Genomic DNA, 20,420 nt, shown 5'->3' on the forward strand with positions numbered 1-20,420 from the left:
CAAAAGACCCTCTTAACACTAGGGAGATTTCAAGGTTGTTAAGAGTCCTGTGTCAGGAACCTGGGATAAAAACTAAATATATATTTATTAGGTACAGAAGTAACAAGAAGTACAGTGTGCTTAATGGTTTAGAGTTTTACACTCCTGGGAAGTTAATAAGTTAACCTGTTAATGTTTCATAGTTGGTGCCAGATGACACAAACTCCTGGGTCAGAGACAGAGGACTCCTACTATTGACACAGCCAGCAGCATGAGTATGAGCATCAGTTCCCCATACCTCCCAAGTCCCACAGAGGTGATGTGGAGGGGCCATGCGGATGCTGTGCACACTGCGGGTTTGCAACACATTCAGAGATCCCTGAGTTTGGGGGATCCCCTTTCATAGCAAGCCTGTTTCTGGTCCCACGGGGACACTTGACCTCCCCTTTCAAGGATGCTTTCTGCAAACACAACCCTGAGAAATGGCCCTAATGGTATAGGTATATTAGTGTAAACTGGGTGCAATAAAGTTTTATAATAAAAAAGGAGACTGTCCATATTCTCAAGAAATATTTTAGTTTAAGTATTTAAGGGAAAACTGACATGATATCTGTAATTTAAACTGTTTGAAATAATATATTCTACACACGTATATATTCATACACACTCTTGCCGTCACATGTAGTGAGAAAGAATACTGGTCAGCCCAAATCTTAAAAACTGGACACTCTAAGCAAGGGAATAAGGGGGTTGACTACATTATTGTTTCAGTATCGCTGTAGTTTTGAAGACTTTCAAAAGGAAAAGTTAGAGAAACCTCTGGTTGGTTTATTCTGTCCTGTCATGTCTAATTTCCAGGCAGAGTTATTCTCTCAAATAGTGGCTACTCAACCATCAGTACACTATTCCTTTTCCTTCTCCCCCACATTATCAGGCACCATTTTTTAACTTTTTCTGCTGTTCACATTTCACATAAAATGATGCTTGAACATAGTAAAATTGTCATGATATTACATTTAATGCTGGACTTGTGCTTATAACCAAGGGGAAATTACCCCATTCTGACTCATCCCTTCTACGCTATCTTATTTCAGAATTATTAAAATGTGAAAAAAAAATGCATCTTAGAATTAATAAAATATGGTTGTATATACTTGTCATGCATTTTAACGTCCCTCCTTGCCCATTATAATCCAGCTCACTTTAGGAGAACGTTGGGCGTTAGGTCCTGAAGGAACTTAAGCCAATTGGACTGTGTATGGCCTGCCTTCCTGAATATACATGCAGGTAATCCTCTTCTAGAGGTAAATCACACTCCCCACCCCACCCCAGCTAACACTTACCTTGAGTAGGAATTACTTGCCAGATATTCTGGCCACTGTTATCCACATGTGTGTGTTTAGATAGCAGGGTTTGTGTGGTGTGTGTGAATGGTAGGAATGGGCTGGTAGAAGGTGGGTTTTCAAACACAGACTGACTCACAACTCCTGTCTCCTTTTCCTCTGATCTAGCAGGGCTCAGTATTTCTGAAACCCTTCTATGTTAGTGTCTCATCTGTATAAATATTATTCTCTTTGACTAGGTGACCCTTTCCTTACTTTTCCCTGGGTTGAGTTGAGGCTTTGTGGAAGGAGCTTGAGTCCCCTTCTCTGGTAAGGTTTGCTGTGCGTCAGGCACTGTGGTAAGTGCCTTCCACATAGTCACTGATTCTCAGTTAAACCCTCACACCAACTATGAAATTAGTGCTGGGAGAGGAATTTCAACATAGGCCTTTGAAGTCTTTTATGTATGCCAAGAATGCAGGGCCCTGACCGCCCTTCAACCAGGCCATCTAATACCAGTTCATGTATAAATATTCTCAGTTGCACCTACAGTGTCCTTTATAACTTCTTCTCTCTATTCCCAGAGAAATTCAGATTATATTTGGTTGTCTCTTCTCTTTAATTTTTTGTAATTGAACAGTCTCCCCACTTTTGTCTTTTATATAACATTGACATTTTTAATATTAATGTTTTTAGGGTTTATTCATTTTGTATTCATTATTATTATTTATTTTTTAATAAAAAGCCCTTCTTGAATATCTACTACAGGCCAATGAGCAAGGTAGACTAAGAACCTACTTATCTTACTCACTATTGATGGACAAAAGAGAAACTAACCAACAAACACACACATGAAGTAGACAATTTTAGATTATGATTGCATTCTGTGAAAGAAAATAGAGGGGATAGCAAGAAAGTGCAGGGAGAGAAAGACAGTCAAACTATGTGAGTAAAAACTGTTTCCTCGAGGAGATAGCATTTGAGAGAGGAGACCTGAAAGAAAACACAGAGGTGTACAAAGATTCCTGCGGAGAATGCTTAACTCCATAGCAATGACCTCAGCATTGATGAAATAAAATTTATATTTTAAGGCAGGACAAGAAAATTTAAACATAAAATCCTCTTTCTGTGTTTGTTTGGGCCACCTCTCTCCCTCCCCAATGTGCAGGGTGCTTCTGCATTACACATAAACCAGAGCTCCTCAGAGATGGGACTGCGGGCTCAACCTTAAAGATCAATTGTTTTCCTGTTCATCTGACCCTAGCAACTTAACTTCTTAAAAGAATAGCATTCTTTCCCAACTCTGTAGGAGGTCATAGTGACTTGCTGCTCACTTTGGACATGCTTACCTGGACTATGTATCCTTCATGATCTTTATGTAAAATATCAATATATCATTTTGATATATGATCCTTTGTCTTGAAAATGTATAAGACTTTGCTTTCCAACTTCTAACAGGTGGAACAATTCTTTCTGAGAGTCTGTCTCCCAGATTATAATCCTCAGTTTGGCTCAAATAAAATTTCCCCTTTTTTCTTCTTAACTTGATTAATTAAATTTTTGTAATCACCATATTCAACCAAAAAAAAGTTAATTTTTGCTGCAGTGTACCAAGGAAGAAAGAACGATAGGACTCAAACTCAAAGTGACTAGTCAGGATCAGTACTTAAGATTTTATATAACATGTTGAGGAGTTGAGGTTTTAAAACGCATTCAGACACTGGAAAAATTTAATCACTGGGAAGAGAGGATGTAAGTTGTGTATTCAATGGAAAATTTTGATTACTGAGTGGGAATGGATGCAAGGGAGCAAGAGTGGAAGCAGGCTGACCAGGTAGAAGGGTGGTACCATAACCAAGTGGAGAGCTGTTGGTGGCTTGGTCTAGGTCAGGCTTCTGTACTGCATTCATATACCTCACAAAGTAGGGGACTGCCCCCAAAATGTACAGAACAATAAATGAGTAGAAAAAGCAAGGGATATAGTGATTTATATCCCAGTGTACTACAAAATGAATGAAACCACTTCCATTTAAGTTAACCATTTGGATGAGCCTGCAGGTGATTTTTCTAAAACTTTAATACTTTGAAATAATGATAGATTCAAGGAACTTTTAAAGATAGTACAGAGGGGTCCCATGGACCCACTGTCTACATTCCCATGTTTCTTAACAATATTATATGAAAACCAAGAATTTGATATTGGTCAAATGAGTACGTATAGTTCTGTGACACTTATCACATGCAGATTCATGTAGCCACCACCAAAATCAAGATAAAGAACTATTCCATCTCTATGAAGTCTCTTTTATAGTCTTATAGTCACAGCCATCATACTCCCGCATCATACCAAAACCATGACACCCACTTTTTGTAAAGTAGTATTTCAGAGTAACATTCAAAGATCATGACCCCTCATCTATAAGTATTTCATCATGTATTTCCTAAGAATAGAATACTTTCTTATGTAGCTAAAGTGTAATTTTAGAATTCAAGAAGGTTAACTATGATACTCTTATCTAATAAATAGTGCATATTCCGATTTTCCCCGTTGTCCCATACTATCCACTTTATAGCAGTTTTTCTCCCTATCTAGAATCAAAGCTTAAGATCATGAATTTCTCTTAGTTGTTTCTTTAGTCTCTTTTAATGTAGAACACTCCCCCATATTTTTTTCAGTGTCATTCTTGTTTATGCAGTGTTTAAGACCATTGAATGTTCCATGGTTTCAATTTTGGTGATTATTTCCCTGTGATTAGATTTGGGTAATGGTGGGGGGGCAGAACTGTTGCATATGTGGTGTTTTTCTTCCCGTCACAGGCCATCAATTTATCCATTCATTGGTCAGGAGGTGTTCTCTAGTCTCTACATTGTAAAGGTACTTATTTTGTCTCTCTACACATGAACTATAATTCTTAGAATAATATTTTGAGATTGTGTGAATATATTATTTCCCATGAAATTTTACCTTATAGTATTTGCAGTCATTGATGATTCTTGCTTGAATTAATTATTATATTGTGATTGCCAGTCTAGGAAATTTTGAAATTAAAAGCTTTTCTCCCCCATAGGAATGATTGCTTTCTTGAACCTGTGGCTACTTACTTGTAGAAGAAACTCATTAATGTTATATTTGGGTGGGCTAATTTGCGATAGAGCTACAAGCAGTGAATCTCTCTTGCCCTTCAAGTTGAGGTAGGTGCAGGGGACTCAGCAAGACTTCGGTGGCTGTCATCAGCATGCCGGTCCAGTGCAACGTAAAGCTGGTCAATCTGTGATCTCTGGAGGAAGATATCCACTTCTCCCTGGGTCTTGAGCTTGAGGCAGGCCTTGCCAGAGGGAGCATTCTTATCCACCACTTTTGTTCTCAACTCAGTGGAGTTCGTGACAGCCCTGGTACAGGCACAAGAGGTGTCTAGCTACCCCATCTGTGTGGATAACTTGAAAGATCCAGTAACCATCACCTGTGGGCACAGCTTCTGTTGCTCATGCATCAACATGACTTGGAAAGATCTAGGTGATACCTTCCCCTGTCCTGTCTGCCATTTTTGGTTTGGAGACAAGAACATCAGGAGCAAACCCAGCTCAGTCATTTGACTGAAATTGCTAATTTACTCCAGATCAGAAGGAGCATGTGGAAGGGGCAGGAAGAGAATTCTGTGTGTGAGAAGCACAATCAGTTTCTGACCCTTGTTTGTGGGAAGAACCTAGAGGTTTTATGTACACAGTGCTGTTTCTCCATTCAACACCAGAAACACTACAATTGCCCCATCATGAAAGCTGCCTCTCATCACAGGAAAATTCTAGAATGTACTGTTGAGCCCTTGAAGAGTGATATGGAACAAGTTGAAAAAGTGATAACTCTGCAAGCCAGCCAATCAGTTGAACGTGAGAAACCAGGTTAAATGTAGGAGAGAAGAAATAAATTCTGAATGTGAGCAATTTAGACTGTTTCTACAGAATCAGCAAGAGGATATTCTTAGGCAGATGGAAGATGAAGAGATGGACATTTTAACAAAACTCTATGAAAACTTTGTAACATTTACAGGTCATGCTTCCATACTGAAACATCTGCTGAGGGAGGTAGGGGAATCTTGCCATGACGTAAGAACAACCACTCTGCGGATGTGGTTAGACTATCCTTGCAAACTTGTTTGTTCTTTTTGTTCACCTATAAACTCTGGCTAATGTATTTTGTCAACTCAGCCAATTTATAAACATGAAAGTTACCAGTATGGGAAGACATGGCAAAATTGAGTCCTGATCATTAACTTGTAATGAAATGTTATCTAAAAGAATAATTTGGAATGAGAAATATTAATTCAGATTATTGACAGTAAGAAGAAATTTGGTGTAATGTCACAAAGTGCAGAAAAAAATACACTCACTGTTAGCTTTCATATATATGTCTAAAAACAAATTCACTCTGAAGTTCAAAAATATAAAATTCCTTTAACACACTCAAGATCATTAACTATGAGTTTTAATATATCCCTGCACTTCTGGTTCACTTAAGAAAAATCAGAAAATACAGTTTAGTAAAAGAAAAAAAAGAATATTTACTGATAGTCTCACCACACAGAAATAACCATGATAAGCATTTGTTATCATTTTTTAGGACATTTTAAATGTAGATACATAGTCATGCATTGAAAAAAAATTGCATACGTAAATTTGCTTTTTTTTAATTTAAAATGAACATTTTGCATGTTAATAAATATATATGTGCAACATCATTTTCAATTCTTGCATGGTATATATGTGCCACTGTTTATTCAGTTTATCCATTATTGTTGGATAATTTATTTTTCAGGACTCTTTCAGTTGCAAGGAACACAAAACTTAAACTGCTCCAGACCAAAAGAGGAAAAGTCTTAGGCAGGCTGTCCTCTGTTGGCAAGATAGCTACCAGCAGTTCTGGAATAATATCCTTTCAACTCCAAGTTCAGCAGGTGGGGGAAAAGCCATGCCTTCAAATGTTCTAGTTCTAGAGTTCACTCTAACTAGACCAATTTGGATTCGACCACTGTATGGAGAGGAGGAGCTGGGTGTAACCTGACAAAATCAGAGCGATCTTACCAGAATGAGGGAATATGAATGCTGATGGGCAAAAACAGCATCTGTCCACTACAGACATTTTCAGTGTTTGCAACTATTTGCCTTCATGGACTATATACCCCAGGGGCTATCCTTGAACATAAATCTTTAGAAACATGATTGATTATTTCCTTGGGATATATACTTAAAAGAGAAATTACCAGATTTAAGACCATGGTATATTTTTAATGAATTTTATACCTTTTGCCAAATTGCCTTCCAGAAAATGCTGCCAATTAACCTGTGCTTTAGAAAATAGGAAGTTCTATGGAAATTTCTCTCTCACTTTTTTTTCTTAAAGCTTAGACATATATTTATGGCTTAAAAAGATTGCCAGTTCAATTATATAGAATGAAAGTATTCTGTACACTGAAAAACAACTCAAACAAATAAAAAGTTTCCTCATATCCTTACCATTACTGCTAGGCAAAAATTTCATCTTTTTTTACTTTGTATTTATATTAATTACTCCTAAAAAAAATTTTATATACATATATATATTGGTATTTTTATTCTGTAAATTTTCTGCTAATGTCCTTAGGCATTTATCCATTAGTGTTATCCATTTATAAAAGTTGTCATGTATTCACCCTTAATCTTTGTCCTGTATGTTGCATTTACCTCTTAACTTAGTTAGGAGCTAATAAAGTTTAGAGTATATAATATAGAGGCCTGGTTTGTTGCCCACGTTTAAAGCCTGATTCCACCACTTTGTTTCGTGTCTTTGGGCAAGTTCTATAACCCCGCCTCTGCCTAAGTTTCCTTTTTGGGAAATAGAGATCATAAATAGTATTTATTTCACAGAATTGCTGTGAGGATTAAATGAAATAATGCATCTGAATAACTGAGGACAGTGTCTGGTATATAGTGATCAATTTTAGGTATTATTTTTGTTTGTGTTGTTTTTCGATGTACAGAAGATATACATTTTATGTAATTGAATCTAGCAATCTTTCTTTTAAGCCTTCAGTAAGTGTCTAAGCTTTAAAAAAAAAAAAAAAAGGATAAAAGAGAACTTTCCACAGCTTTCTATTTTCCAAAGCACAGATTAATTGGCAAGAATTTACTTTGTATAATTGCTAATCTGGGGACTTCTCTGGTGGTGCAGTGGTTAAGAATCTGCCTGCCAATGCAGGGAACACGGGTTAGATCCCTGGTCTGGGAAGGCCCCACATGCCGCGGAGCAACTAAGCCCGTGCACCGCAACTACTGAGCCTGTGCTCTAGAGCCCGCGAGCTGCAACTACTGAGCCTGTGTGCCACAACTACTGAGGCCTGTGCACCTAGAGCCCATGCTCCGCAACAAGAGAAGCCACCGCAACGAGAAGCCCACGCACCACAAAGAAGAGTAGCCCCTGCTCGCTGCAACTAGAGAAAGACCACGCACAACAACAAAGACCCAACGCAGCCAAAAATAAATAAATTTTTTAAAATTCATTAAAAATAAATTGGTAATCTGTACAGGCTTAGAGAAAAACAATCTATCTGGTAATTAATGCCACTGAATTATACACTTAAAAATAGTTAAAATAGTAAATTTTATATTATAAATATTTTTGTATAATTTTTAAAAATTAATAATGTAATATTCCAAAACCCATTGAATTGTACACCTAAGTGAGTGAATTATATGGTATGTGAATTTATATCTCAATAATGCGGCTTTCTTTAAAAGCCTAGCTGGAAAAGTAATGTCCACTTAGAATATGACAAATTTCCCTTCTCTTTCCAAATGAAGACACTATGACAATAAGAATTGCTTTGCATTTTGATTCATTCATTTGACAAATATTTACTGAGTACCTATTATAGGCCAAGCACTGTGCCAGCCCCTGGGGATTCATTGGAGACCAAAACAGTCATGGAGATTATTATAGTAAAGGTATGGGGGCCAGACATTAAAAAAATTCACCCAAATGAATATTTAATTACAAGTCCAAGATGTGCTTCTTGGAAAACTGAAGATTACCGTATAATGGGAAAATAATTTAGACTAGGGGTCAGGAAAGACCTCTGTGTGGAAATCAAGCTAAGGCTTAAGGGAAGAATAGGACTTATGCTGGAGGATTTCCCAATGAGTTCCATGAACATATTATAGTAAATAACGAACAGCCTATAGCAACATTAAATTTTAGGGGAACAGCTACAACAAAAACAAACACCCTACCAATTTTCCTAACAAGACATTTAAACCTCATCAGTTCTTACACTGATAAATGATGCTGGGATGCAGTAAATGTTCTATGCCAGCACTTCTTAGACTTTGCTGTGCCTATAAATTTTCCTGAGGGTCGTCTAGAATGACGTCTAGATTCTGATTCAGTAGGTCTGGGCCAGGCCCTGAGATCCAGATGTGACCGTGCTGCCTGGCAGAGCACCGCATTTAACTAAGGAAAACAGACATCGCAATTAAATAGATGCAGCAGCTTTCCTGAATGATCTTGTGAACTCTCTCTTGAACTGTTTATTTTCAGTTCAAGCAAGTTTGCTGCTGTTGTATTTCATAAAGCTTTGACTGAAGAACTGGCTGCCTTAGAAAAAACTGGAGTCAAAACATGTCTCTGCCCTAATTTCATAAACACTGGCTTCATCAAAAACCCAAGAACCAGGTAAGTTGAGACAGAAATGGACAAAAAAAGATTGGGGATTGCTATGAATATCAACAATTCTGTGGGTTTTCCTAAGTATTTTAATCCTTGAAACACCTGATATTCGAGGCCTTTACCTCGTCTCAGTTTCAGCTTCTGTAGACTGTGGGAAAATAGGTGGAGAGACAGAGAGAAGGAGAGAATGTATATAATTATAGATATGAATGACACAGTGAAGTTGCTAATCCTTCCTTTAAGTCTGGTGGTTCTCAGACTTAAGTATACATACATTTCTCCGGGAGCGCTTGGGAACTATGTAGGGGTCCCACCCCACAGAGATGTTGATTTATTCACTTTGGTTGGGATGCAGTAGTGGTGGGGAAGGGAGCCTGGAACTCTGTATGTTTAACAAGCATCATAAGTAATTCTGATAGAGGTGACCCAGGACCACAATGTAAAAAAAGTCCTTTCCTTTGGTAATCTAGAGATTATCCTCCAAAATAAGTAGCAGACCATAGTCTGTCCTTGGTTAAAAAATAAAATTACAAAGGATCGGTGCTGAGGTTTAGTTTTAATGTTTCCTCTGTTTGGGAATAGCTTTAATGTTTTTGTAAACGTGATGCATACTTTAAAAAAAAATTCCAACATACACAAAAATACAAATAAAGTTTCTTTTTAAATTTCCTTAAAACCCTCTATCCAGTAGAAACTACTTTCAACATTTTGAAGAACATCCATTTGGACATCTCTTTATGTACAGATTAAATGTCTAAATTTCATATAATTAGCATATATTACATATGGGAATCTGGAAGCAGTAAGTAAACTGCTTGCTTCCCTAAGCATTATGATTATAGATAACAATACTGTATTTAAAAGTTCAAAGTTGCTAAGAAGATAGATCTTTTTCTTTTTTAACATCTTTGTTGGAGTATAATTGCTTTACAAGGTTGTGTTAGTTTCTGCTGTAGTTGGAGTATAATTGCTTTACAAGGTTGTGTTAGTTTCTGCTGTATAACAAAGTGAATCAGCTATACGTATACATATATCCCCATATCCCCTCCCACCCTCCCTCTCCCACCCCTTTAGGTGGTCACAAAGCACCGAGCTGATCTCCCTGTGCTATGCAGCTGCTTCCCACTAGCTATCTATTTTACATTTGGTAGTGTATATATGTCAATGCCACTCTCTCACTTTGTCCCAGCTTACCCTTCCCCCTCCCCGTGTCCTCAAGTCCGTCCTCTATGTCTGCGTCTTTATTCCTGTCCTGTGCCTAGGTTCATCAGAACCATTTTTTTTTTAGAGTCTATATATATGTGTTAGCATATGGTATTTGTTTTTCTCTTTCTGACTTCACTCTGTATGACAGACTCTAGGTCCATCCACCTCACTACAGATAACTCAATTTTGTTTCTTTTTATGGCTGAGAAATATTCCATTGTATGTGTGTGGCATATCTCCTTTATCCATTCATCTGTCTATGGACACTTAGGTTGCTTCCATGTCCTAGCTATTGTAAATAGTGCTGCAATGAACCTTGTGGTACCTGACTCTTTTTGAATTATGGTTTTCTCAGGTATATGCCCAGTAGTGGGATTGCTGGGTCGTATGGTAGTTCTATGTTTAGTTTTTTAAGGAACCTCCATACTGTTCTCCATAGTGGCTTTATCAATGTACATTCCCACCAACAGTGCAAGAGGGTTCCCTCTTCTCCACACCCTCTCCAGCATTTATTGTTTGTATATTTTTTGATGATGGCCATTCTGACCAGTGTGAGGTGATACCTCATTGTAGTTTTGATTTGTATTTCTCTAATGATTAGTGATGTTGAGCATCCTTTCATGCATTTGTTGGCCATCTGTATATCTTCTTTGGAGAAATGTCTATTTAGGTCTTCTGCCCATTTTTTGATTGGGTTGTTTTTTTTTTTTGATATTGAGCTGCATGAGCTGCTTGTATATTTTAGAGATTAGTCCTTTCTGAGTTGCTTCATTTGCAAATATTTTCTCCCATTCTGAAGGTTGTCCTTTCGTCTTATTTATGGTTTCCTTTGCTGTGCAAAAGCTTTTAAGTTTCATTAGGTCCCATTTGTTTATTTTTGTTTTTATTTCCATTTCTGTAGGAGGTGGGTCAAAAAGGATCTTGCTGTGATTTATGTCATAGAGTGTTCTGCCTATGTTTTCCTCTAAGAGTTTTATAGTGTCTGACCCTACATTTAGGTCTTTAATCCATTTTGAGTTTATTTTTATGTATGCTGTTAAGGAGTGTTCTAATTTCATTCTTCTACATGTAGCTGTCCAGTTTTTCCAGCACCACTTATTGAAGAAGCTGTCTTTTCTCCATTCTATACTCTTGCCTCCTTTATCAAAGGTAAGGTAACCATATGTGCATGGGTTTATCTCTGGGCTTTCTATCCTGTTCCACTGATGTATATTTGTTTTTGTGCCAGTACCCTGCTGTCTTGATTACTGTAACTTTGTAGTATAGTCTGAAGTCAGGGAGCCTGATTCCTCCACCTCCGTTTTTCTTTCTCAAGATTGCTTTGGCTATTCGGAGTCTTTTGTGTTTCCATACAAATTGTGAAATTTTTTGTTCTACTTCTGTGAAAAATGCCATTGGTAGTTTGATAGGGATTGCATTGAATCTGTAGATTGCTTTGGGTAGTATAGTCATTTTCACAATGTTGATTCTCCCAATCCAAGAGTATGGTATATCTCTCCATCTGTTTGGATTGTCTTTAATTTCTTTCATCAGTGTCTCATAGTTTTCTGCATACAGGTCTTTTGTCTCCTTAGGTAGGTTTATTCCTAGGTATTTTATTCTTTTTGTTGCAGTGGTAAATGGGAGTGTTTCCTTAATTTCTCTTTCAGATTTTTCATCATTAGTGTATAGGAATGCAAGAGATTTCTGTGCATTACTTTTGTATCCTGCTACTTTACCAAATTCATTGATTAGCTCTAGTAGTTTTCTGGTAGCATATTTAGGATTCTCTATGTATAGTATCATGTCATCTGCAAACAGTGACAGTTTTACTTCTTTTCTGATTTGGATTCCTTTTACTTCTTTTTCTTCTCTGATTGCTGTGGCTAAAACTTCCAAAACTATGTTGAATAATAGAGTGGGCAACCTTGTCTTGTTTCTGATCTTAGAGGAAATGGTTTCAGTTTTTCACCATTGATAATGATGTTGGCTGTGGGTTTGTCATATATGGGCTTTATTATATTGAGGTAAGTTCCCTCTATGCCTACTTTCTGGAGAGTTTTTATCATAAATGGGTGTTGAATTTTGTCAATAGCTTTTTCTGCATCTATTGAGATTATCATATGGTTTTTATCCTTCAATTTGTTAATATAGTGTATCACATTGATCGATTAGCATATACTGAAGACTGCTTGCTTTCCTGGGATAAACCCCACTTGATCATGGTGTATGATCCTTTTAATGGGCTGCTGGATTCTGTTTGCTAGTATTTTGTTGAGGATTTTTGCATCTATGTTCATCAGAGATATTCGCCTGCAGTGGTTTTTTTTGGTGACATCTTTGTCTGGTTTTGGTATCAGGGTGATGGTGGCCTTGTAGAATGAGTTTGGGAGCGTTCCTCCCTCTGCTATATTTTGGAAGAGTTTGAGAAGGATAGGTGTTAGCTCTTCTCTAAATGTTTGATAGAATTCTCCTGTGAAGCCATCTGGTCCTGGGCTTTAGTTTGTTGGAAGATTTTTAATGACAGTTTCAATTTCAGTGCTTATGATTGGTCTGTTTATATTTTCTATTTCTTCCTAGTTCAGTCTCAGAAGGTTGTGCTTTTCTAAGAACTTGTCCATTTCTTCCAGGTTGTCCATTTTATTGGCATATAGTTGCTTGTAGTAATCTCTTATGATCCTTTGTATTTCTGCAGTGTCAGTTGTTACTTCTCCTTTTTCATTTCTAATTCTGTTGATGTGAGTCTTTTCCCTTTTTTTCTTGATGAGTCTGGCTAATGATTATTCAATTTGTTTATCTTCTCAAAGAACCAGCTTCTAGTTTTATAGATCTTTGCTATTGTGCCCTTCATTTCTTTTTCTTTTAACAGACCCATCTCCTTTTTATTTATTTATTTATAAAGTTATTTATTTATTTATTTATTTTTGACGGCGTTGGGTCTTCGTTGCTGTGCGCTGGCTTTCTCTAGTTGTGGCAAGCAGGGGCTACTCTTTGTTGCGGTACGTGGGCTTCTCATTGTGTTGGCTTCTCTTGTTGCAGAGCATGGGCTCTAGATGCGCAGGTTTCAGTAGTTGTGGCACACGGGCTCAGTAGTTGTGGCTTGTGGGCTGTAGAGCGCAGGCTCAGTAGTTGTGGCGCATGGGCTTAGTTACTCCGCGGCATGTGGTATATTCCCAGACCAGGGCTCAAACCCATGTCCCCAGCCTTGGCAGGTGGATTCTTAACCACTAGGCCACCAGGGAAGTCCTGTGTCCTTCATTTCTTTTTCATTTATTTCTGATCTGATCTTTATGATTTCTTTCCTCTGCTGACTTTGGGGGTTTTTTTTTCTTTCTTTCTCTAATTGCTTTAGGTGTAAGTTTAGCTTGTTTATTTGAGATGTTTCTTGTTTCTTGAGGTAGGATTGTGTTGCTATAAACTTCCCTCTTAGAACTGCTTTTGCTGCATCCCATACGTTTTGGGCCTTCATGTTTTCATTGTCATTTGTTTCTAGGTAATTTTTAATTTCCTCTTTGATTTCTTCAGTGAAGTCTTGGTTATTAAGTAGTGTATTGTTTAGCGTCCATGTGTTTGTATTTTCTTTTACAGATTTTTTCCTGTAATTGATATCTAGTCTGATAGCGTTGTGGTCGGAAAAGATACTTGATATGATTTCAATTTTCTTAAATTTACCAAGGCTTGATTTGTGACCCAAGATATGATCTATCCTGGAGAATGTTCCACGAGCACTTGAGAAAAAGTGTATTCTGTTGTTCTTGGATGGAATGTCCTATAAATATCAATTAAGTCCATCTTGTTTAATGTATCATTTAAAGCTTGTGTTTCCTTATTTATTTTCATTTTGGATGATCTGTCCATTGGTGAAAGTGGGGTGTTAAAGTCCCCTACTATGATTGTGTTACTGTCAAGGTCCCCTTTTATGGCTGTTAGCATTTGTCTTATGTATTGAGGTGCTCCTATGTTGGGTGCAGTTTACAATTGTTATATCTTCTTCTTGGACTGATTCCTTGGTCATTATGTAGTGTCCTTCCTTGTCTCTTGTAACATTCTTTTAAAGTCTATTTTGTCTGATACAAGAATTGCTACTCCAGCTTTCTTTTGATTTCCATTTGCATGGAATATCTTTTTCCATCCTCACTTTCAGTCTGTATGTGTCCCTAGGTCTGAAGTGGGTCTCTTGTAGACAGCATATATAAAGGTCTTGTTTTTGTATCCATTCTACCAGTCTATGTTTTTTGGTTGGAGCATTTAATCCATTTACATTTAAGGTAGTTATCAATATGTATGTTTCTATTCCCATTTTCTTAATTGTTTTGGGTTTGTTATTGTAGGTCTTTTCCTTCTCTTGTGTTTCCTGCCTAGAAAAGTTCCTTTAGCATTTGTTGTAAAGCTTGTTTGTGGTGCTGAATTCTCTTAGCTTTTGCTTGTCTGTAAAGGTTTTAATTTCTCCGTCGAATCTGAATGAGATCCTTCCTAGGTAGAGTAATCTTGGTTGTAGGTTTTTCCCTTTCATCACTTTATGCCACTCCCTTCTGGCTTGCAGAGTTTCTGCTGAAAGATCAGCTATTAACCTTATGGGGATTCCCTTGTATGTTCTTTGTTGTTTTTCCCTTGCTGCTTTTAGTATTTTTTCTTTGTATTTAATTTTTGATAGTTTGATTAATATGTGTCTTGGCATGTTTCTCTTTGGATTTATCCTGTATGGGACTCTCTGCACTTCCTGGAATTGATTGACTATTTCCTTTCCCATATTAGGGAAGTTTTCAACTATAATCTCTTCAAATATTTTCTCAGTCCCTTTCTTTTTCTCTTCTTCCTCTGGGACCCCTATAATTCAAATGTTGGTGCGTTTAATGTTGTCCCAGAGGTCTCTAAGACTGTCCTCAATTCTTTTCATTCTTTTTTCTTTAATATGCTCTGTGGTAGTTATTTCCACTATTTTATATTCCAGGTCACTTCTCTGTTCTTCTGCCTCAGTTACTCTGCTATTGATTCCTTTTGGAGAATTTTTCATCCCATTTGTTTTATTGTTCATCATTTTTTGTTTGCTCTTTAGTTCTTCTAGGTCCTTGTTAAATGTTTCTTGTATTTTTTCCATTCTATTTCCAAGATTTTGGATCATCTTTACTATCATTACTCTGAATTCTTTTTCAGGTAGCCTGCCTATTTCCTCTTCATTTGTTTGGTCTGGTGGGTTTTAACCTTGCTCCTTCATCTGCTGTGTGTTTCTCTGTCTTCCCATTTTGCTTAACTTACTGTGTTTGGGGTCTCCTTTTTGCAAGCTGCAGGTTCGTAATTCCCGTTGTTTTTAGTGTCTGCCCCCAGTGGCTAAGGTTGGTTCAGTGGGTTGTGTAGGCTTCCTTGTGGAGGGGACTGGTGCCTGAGGCTAGATTTGTCTTTCTGGTGGGTAGGACCATGTCCGTTGGTGTGTTTTGGGGTGTCTGTGAACTTCTTATGATTTTAGGCAGCCTCTCTGCTAATGGGTGGGGTTGTGTTCCTGTCTTGCTAGTTGTTTGACATGGGGTGTCCAGCCCTGAAGCTTGCTGGTCATTGAGTGGAGCTTGGTCTTAGCATTGAGATGGAGGTCTCTGGGAGAGCTCTCGCCGATTGATATTACATGGGGCTGGAAGGTCTCTGGTGGTCAAATGTCCTGAACTCGGCTGTCCCACTTCAGAGGCTCAGGCCTGTCAGCCACATGGCTCAGAAGGGAGAAATAAAAGAAAGAAGAAAAAATAAATAAATAAATAAATAACGTTATTAAGATAAAAAAATTTTTAAATATTATTAAAATAAAAAACTTTAAAAAGTAAAAAAATAAAAATAAAAGAAGAGAGCAACCAAACCAATAAACAAATCCAACAATGATAACAGGTGCTAAAAACTATACTAAGATACACATAAAAATCAGAAACTAGTCAGTCACATACAGCAAACCCCAAGTCTACAGTTGCTCCCAAAAGTCTACCACCTCAATTTTGGGATGATTCATTGTTCAGGTATTCCACAGATGCAGCATACATCAAGTTGATTGTGGGTATTTAATCCGCTGCTCTATAGGCTGCAGAGAAATTTCCCTTTCTATTGTTTGTTCGCGCAGCTCCTGGGGTTCAGCTTTGGATTTGGCCCCGCCTCTGTGTGTAAGTCACCCTCTGGCGTCTGTTCTTCGCCCAGACAGGACGTGGTTAAAGGAGCGGCTGATTAGGGGGCTCTGGCTCACTCAGGCCGGGGCGGGGGAAGGAGGGGTACAGAATGTGGGGTGAGCCTGCGGCGGCAGAAGCCAGCGTGACACTGCAACAGCCTGAGGCATGCCATTTGTTCTCCCAGGGAAGTTGTCGCTGGATCACAGGACCCTGGCAGTGGCAGGCTGCACAGGCTCTGGGAGGGGAGGTGTGGATAGTGACCTGTGCTCACACACAGGCTTCTTGGTGACTGCAGCAGCAGCCTTAACGTTTCATGCCCATCTCTTGTGTTCGTGCTCATAGCCGCGGCTCACACCCTTCCCTGGAGCTTGTTTAGGTGGTGCTCTGAATCCCCTCTCCTCACGCAACCTGAAACAATGGTCTCTTGCCTCTTAGACAGGTCCAGACTTTTTCCCAGACTCCCTCCCGGCTAGCTGTGGCGCACTAGCCCCCTTCAGGCTGTGTTCACACAGCCAACCCCAGTCCTCTCCCTGGGATCTGACCTCTGAAGCCAGAGCCTCAGCTCCCAGCCCCTACCCACCCTGGCAGGTGAGCAGACAAGCCTCTCAGGCTGGTGAGTGCTGGTTGGCACCGATCCTCTGTGAAGGAATCTCTCCACTTTGCCCTCTGCACCCCTGTTGCTGTGCTCTCCTCCGAGGCTCCAAAGCTTCCCACCCGCCCACCCCCCGTCTCCACCAGTGAAGGGGCTGCCTAGTGTGTGGAAACTTTTCCTCCTTCACAGCTCCCTCCCAGAGGTTTAGGTCCTGTCCCTATTCTTTTGTCTCTGGTTTTTCTTTTTTCTTTTGCCCTACCCTAGGTACATGGGGAGTATCTTGACTTTTGGGAAGTCTGAGGTCTTCTGCCAGCATTCAGTAGGTGTTCTGTAGGAACTGTCCCACATGTAGATGTATTTTTGATATATTGGTGGGGAGGAAGGTGATCTCCACGTCTTATTCCTCCGCCATCTTGAAGGTCCTCCAAGAAGATAGATCTTAATTGTTCCCATCACAAAACAGAAATAACCATGTAATGTGATAGAGGTGTTAGCTAATGCTAAGGTGGCAATCATATTGCAATATATAAATGTATCAAATCAACTGGTTGTATACCTTAAACATATCATATGATATGTCAGTTGTATCTCAATAAGAATTATTTAATTAGTTAATTAATTTTAAAAAGAGTTCACTGAAACTGAAAGATGTTATCTAAGGAGGAGGAGAGTACCATCCCCAAGGATAAAATTTGCCAATATTTAGACACTAAATTAATATATTTTAGTCAAGTTTTTCACTCAGACTGTCTTTCAGCAGTTAAAAACACACATTATATTGAATATATTTTTTAATTATAATTGAATTTTTTACCCTTGCCCCCAGAAGAATCCAGCACAAAGCTAACCTTCATGTGGGCAAGGGTGCCCTCTCCTGGCAAAGCTCTACTAGTGCAATTAAAAAATCATTGGGACACTTGCTGTGAAGGGTGGGAAGGGGAAGTATAAATAGAAGTTGGCCTGATTCTAGCCTAGTCACAGGAATATAACCTGGCTAAGGAAGGGTCTGGGGCTTGTCCTGCCACACGAACCCCTTTGAAGATAAGCTGATATTAGAGTGGATGCCAAAGGTGAAGTTAGTTTTAATATAGAAACTTAGTTTTAATTAGAGAACAGAAAAATTCTTACTTAGTTTATATTTTGGACCCTATATAAAATCTGTAATTTTCTTAAACCTCACAACAATACTTTGCTTAGAGAAATAAAGTAATTTGACTTAAATTGGCAGAACTGAGATTCAGACTAAACTTTCCTTTTTATGCAGAGGGATAGCCTTCAAGGAAAAAGGAAACAACCTCTAGATGACCAATTCAAAATAATTTGTATTATATTAATATTGGAAACTTAAATTCTCTTTTAAAGCACCTCAAAGATGTAGTTCATTGGTTATATTTACACATCTAACGTACTGCAAAGAAACTGGTTTACTGTAAGTGTTATAATGCAGCATAATAATATAATGAGTTTATTGGAATTAAGTATAATCAGGTGTTCCAAGTAATTTTTTTGACAGCTAAGAGTTATTTTTGTTAAATAAACTTGGATATCAAGAAATCATCTTATTAAAAGCATTTATTGAAAGCCTACTAGATAACAGGTACCCTACTAGGATACCTAACATAAACTACCTCTAATCTTTAAAACAAGAGGTCTAGATTTGGACCCACACCATAGTTTGCCTACCTCAGCTCTAATCCTTATAACAATCTGCAAGATAAGTTTTACTATGCTCATTTTATGGAGAAAGAAACTGAAACTTGGAGAAATTAAGAAAATTGCCCAAGGTCACACAGTCCCAGAGCTGCAGACTAGAATTCTTACCTAGGTCCCTGACCCCAAAAGCCTCATTATTCCTAGCTTTATTTTATTTTTTTAATTAATTAATTAATTAATTAATTTATTTATTTATTTATTTATGGCTGCTTTGGGTCTTTGTTGCTGCATGCAGGCTTTCTCTAGTTGCTGCAAACGGGGGCTACTCTTCATTGCAGTGCGTGGGCTTCTCATTGCGGTGGCTTCTCTTGCTGTGGAGCATGGAGTCTGGGCGTGCGGGCTTCAGTAGTTGTGGCACATGGGTTCAGTAGTTGTGGCACATGGGTTTAGTTGCTCCGCAGCATGTGGGATCTTCCTGGCCCAGGGCTTGAACCCATGTCCCCTCCATTGGCAGGTGGATTCGTAACCACTGCGCCACCAAGGAAGTCCCTTCTAGCTTTATTTTTTTAACATAATTTTTTAAAATAAATTTATTTATTTATTTTTGGCAGGGTTGGGTCTTTGTTGCTGCACACAGGCTTTCTCTAGTTGTGGCGAGTGGATGCTACTCTTACTTGCGGTGCGTGGGCTTCTCATTACAGTGGCTTTTCTTTGTTGCAGAGCACAGGCTCTAGGCACGTGGGCTTCAGTAGTTGTGGCACACAGGCTCAGTAGTTGTGGCTCGTAGGCTCTAGAGTGCAGGCTTAATAGTTGTGGCGCACGGGCTTAGTTGCTCCGCAGCACGTGGGATCTTCCCGGACCAGGGTTCGAACCCATGTCCCCTGCATTGGCAGGCGGATTCTTAACCACTGCGCCACCAGGGAAGTCCTTAATTTCTTTTTTTAACTGAAATATAGCTGATGAACAATATTATGTTAGTTTCAGGTGTACTATATTGTGATTTGACATTTACATACATTATGAAATGATCATCATGATAAGTCTAGTAACCATTTGTCCCTATACAAAGTTATTACAATATTATTGATCATATTCCTTATGCTGTGTATTACATCAGTGTGTCTTATTTATTTTATAACTAGAGATTTGTCCAGTGCACCTATTTTTGTCCCCACTCCTTCCCCCTCCCCTCTGGCAACCATTTATTTGTTCTCTGTGTCTATGAGTCTGTTTTCATTTTATTTTGTTTATTTGTTTGTTTTGGTTTTTAGATTCCACATATAAGTGAAATAATATGGGATTTGTCTTTCTTTGTCTGACTTATTTCACTTAGCATAATATTCTCTAGATCCATTCATGCTGTTGCAAATAGCAAGATTTTTTTTAAGGGCTGAGTAATATTCTGTTGTATATATATACCACATTTTCTTTATCCCCTCATCTATTGATGGACACTTAGATTACTTCCATATCTTGGCTATTGTAAATAATGCTGCAGTGAACATTGGTGTGTACTTTTATTGATTTCTAATTTCATCCCACTGTGGTCAAAGAACATACTTTTTATGATTTCAATATTTTTAAATTTAATGAGATTTGTTTTGTGGCCTATTATATGATCTGTCCTGGAGAATGTTTCTTGTGCCCTTAAGAAGAATACATATTCTACTGTTGTTGGATTAAGTGTTCTATAGATGCTCTTAGGTCCGGTTGATTTATACTGTTGTTCAAGTTTTATATTTCCTTGCTGATCTTCTGTCTAGCTGTTCAATCCATTGTTGAAAGTGGGATTAATGTCTCCAACTCTTACTTTTAAACTGTCCATATCTCCCTTCAATTAGGTTATTTTTTAC

At 38.2% G+C, this 20,420-nt stretch overlaps 1 protein-coding gene, 1 long non-coding RNA gene and 2 pseudogenes across 4 annotated transcripts in view; all 4 read left to right on the forward strand.

Annotated features, from left to right (window-relative positions):
• The window catches only part of LOC309628306 (tripartite motif-containing protein 60 pseudogene), a 33,151-nt pseudogene extending 14,174 nt beyond the window's left edge, over positions 1–18,977 (forward strand). The window contains exon 2 of the transcript XR_014249455.1: positions 11,737–18,977. The product of XR_014249455.1 is annotated as a tripartite motif-containing protein 60 pseudogene (transcript). The remainder of the gene's footprint in view (positions 1–11,736) is intronic.
• Positions 1–20,420, forward strand: part of LOC309628314 — an 882,984-nt gene that overhangs the window by 810,255 nt on the left and 52,309 nt on the right. The window lies entirely within an intron of this gene.
• Positions 3,097–8,935, forward strand: LOC309628479 (tripartite motif-containing protein 60 pseudogene; annotated as a pseudogene). The gene is made up of 2 exons: positions 3,097–3,146; positions 4,562–8,935. The product of its transcript is annotated as a tripartite motif-containing protein 60 pseudogene (transcript).
• The window catches only part of LOC309628480 (estradiol 17-beta-dehydrogenase 11-like), a gene marked incomplete at its 5' end in the record, with an annotated part of 29,345 nt that continues 17,761 nt past the window's right edge, over positions 8,837–20,420 (forward strand). The window contains 1 exon segment of the mRNA XM_082391589.1: positions 8,837–9,003. Within this exon segment, the coding sequence (XP_082247715.1) occupies positions 8,837–9,003 (167 nt within the window).

This window comes from Balaenoptera borealis, assembly GCF_965194805.1.
Source record: "Balaenoptera borealis genome assembly, chromosome: 4".
Lineage (NCBI taxonomy): Eukaryota > Metazoa > Chordata > Mammalia > Artiodactyla > Balaenopteridae > Balaenoptera > Balaenoptera borealis.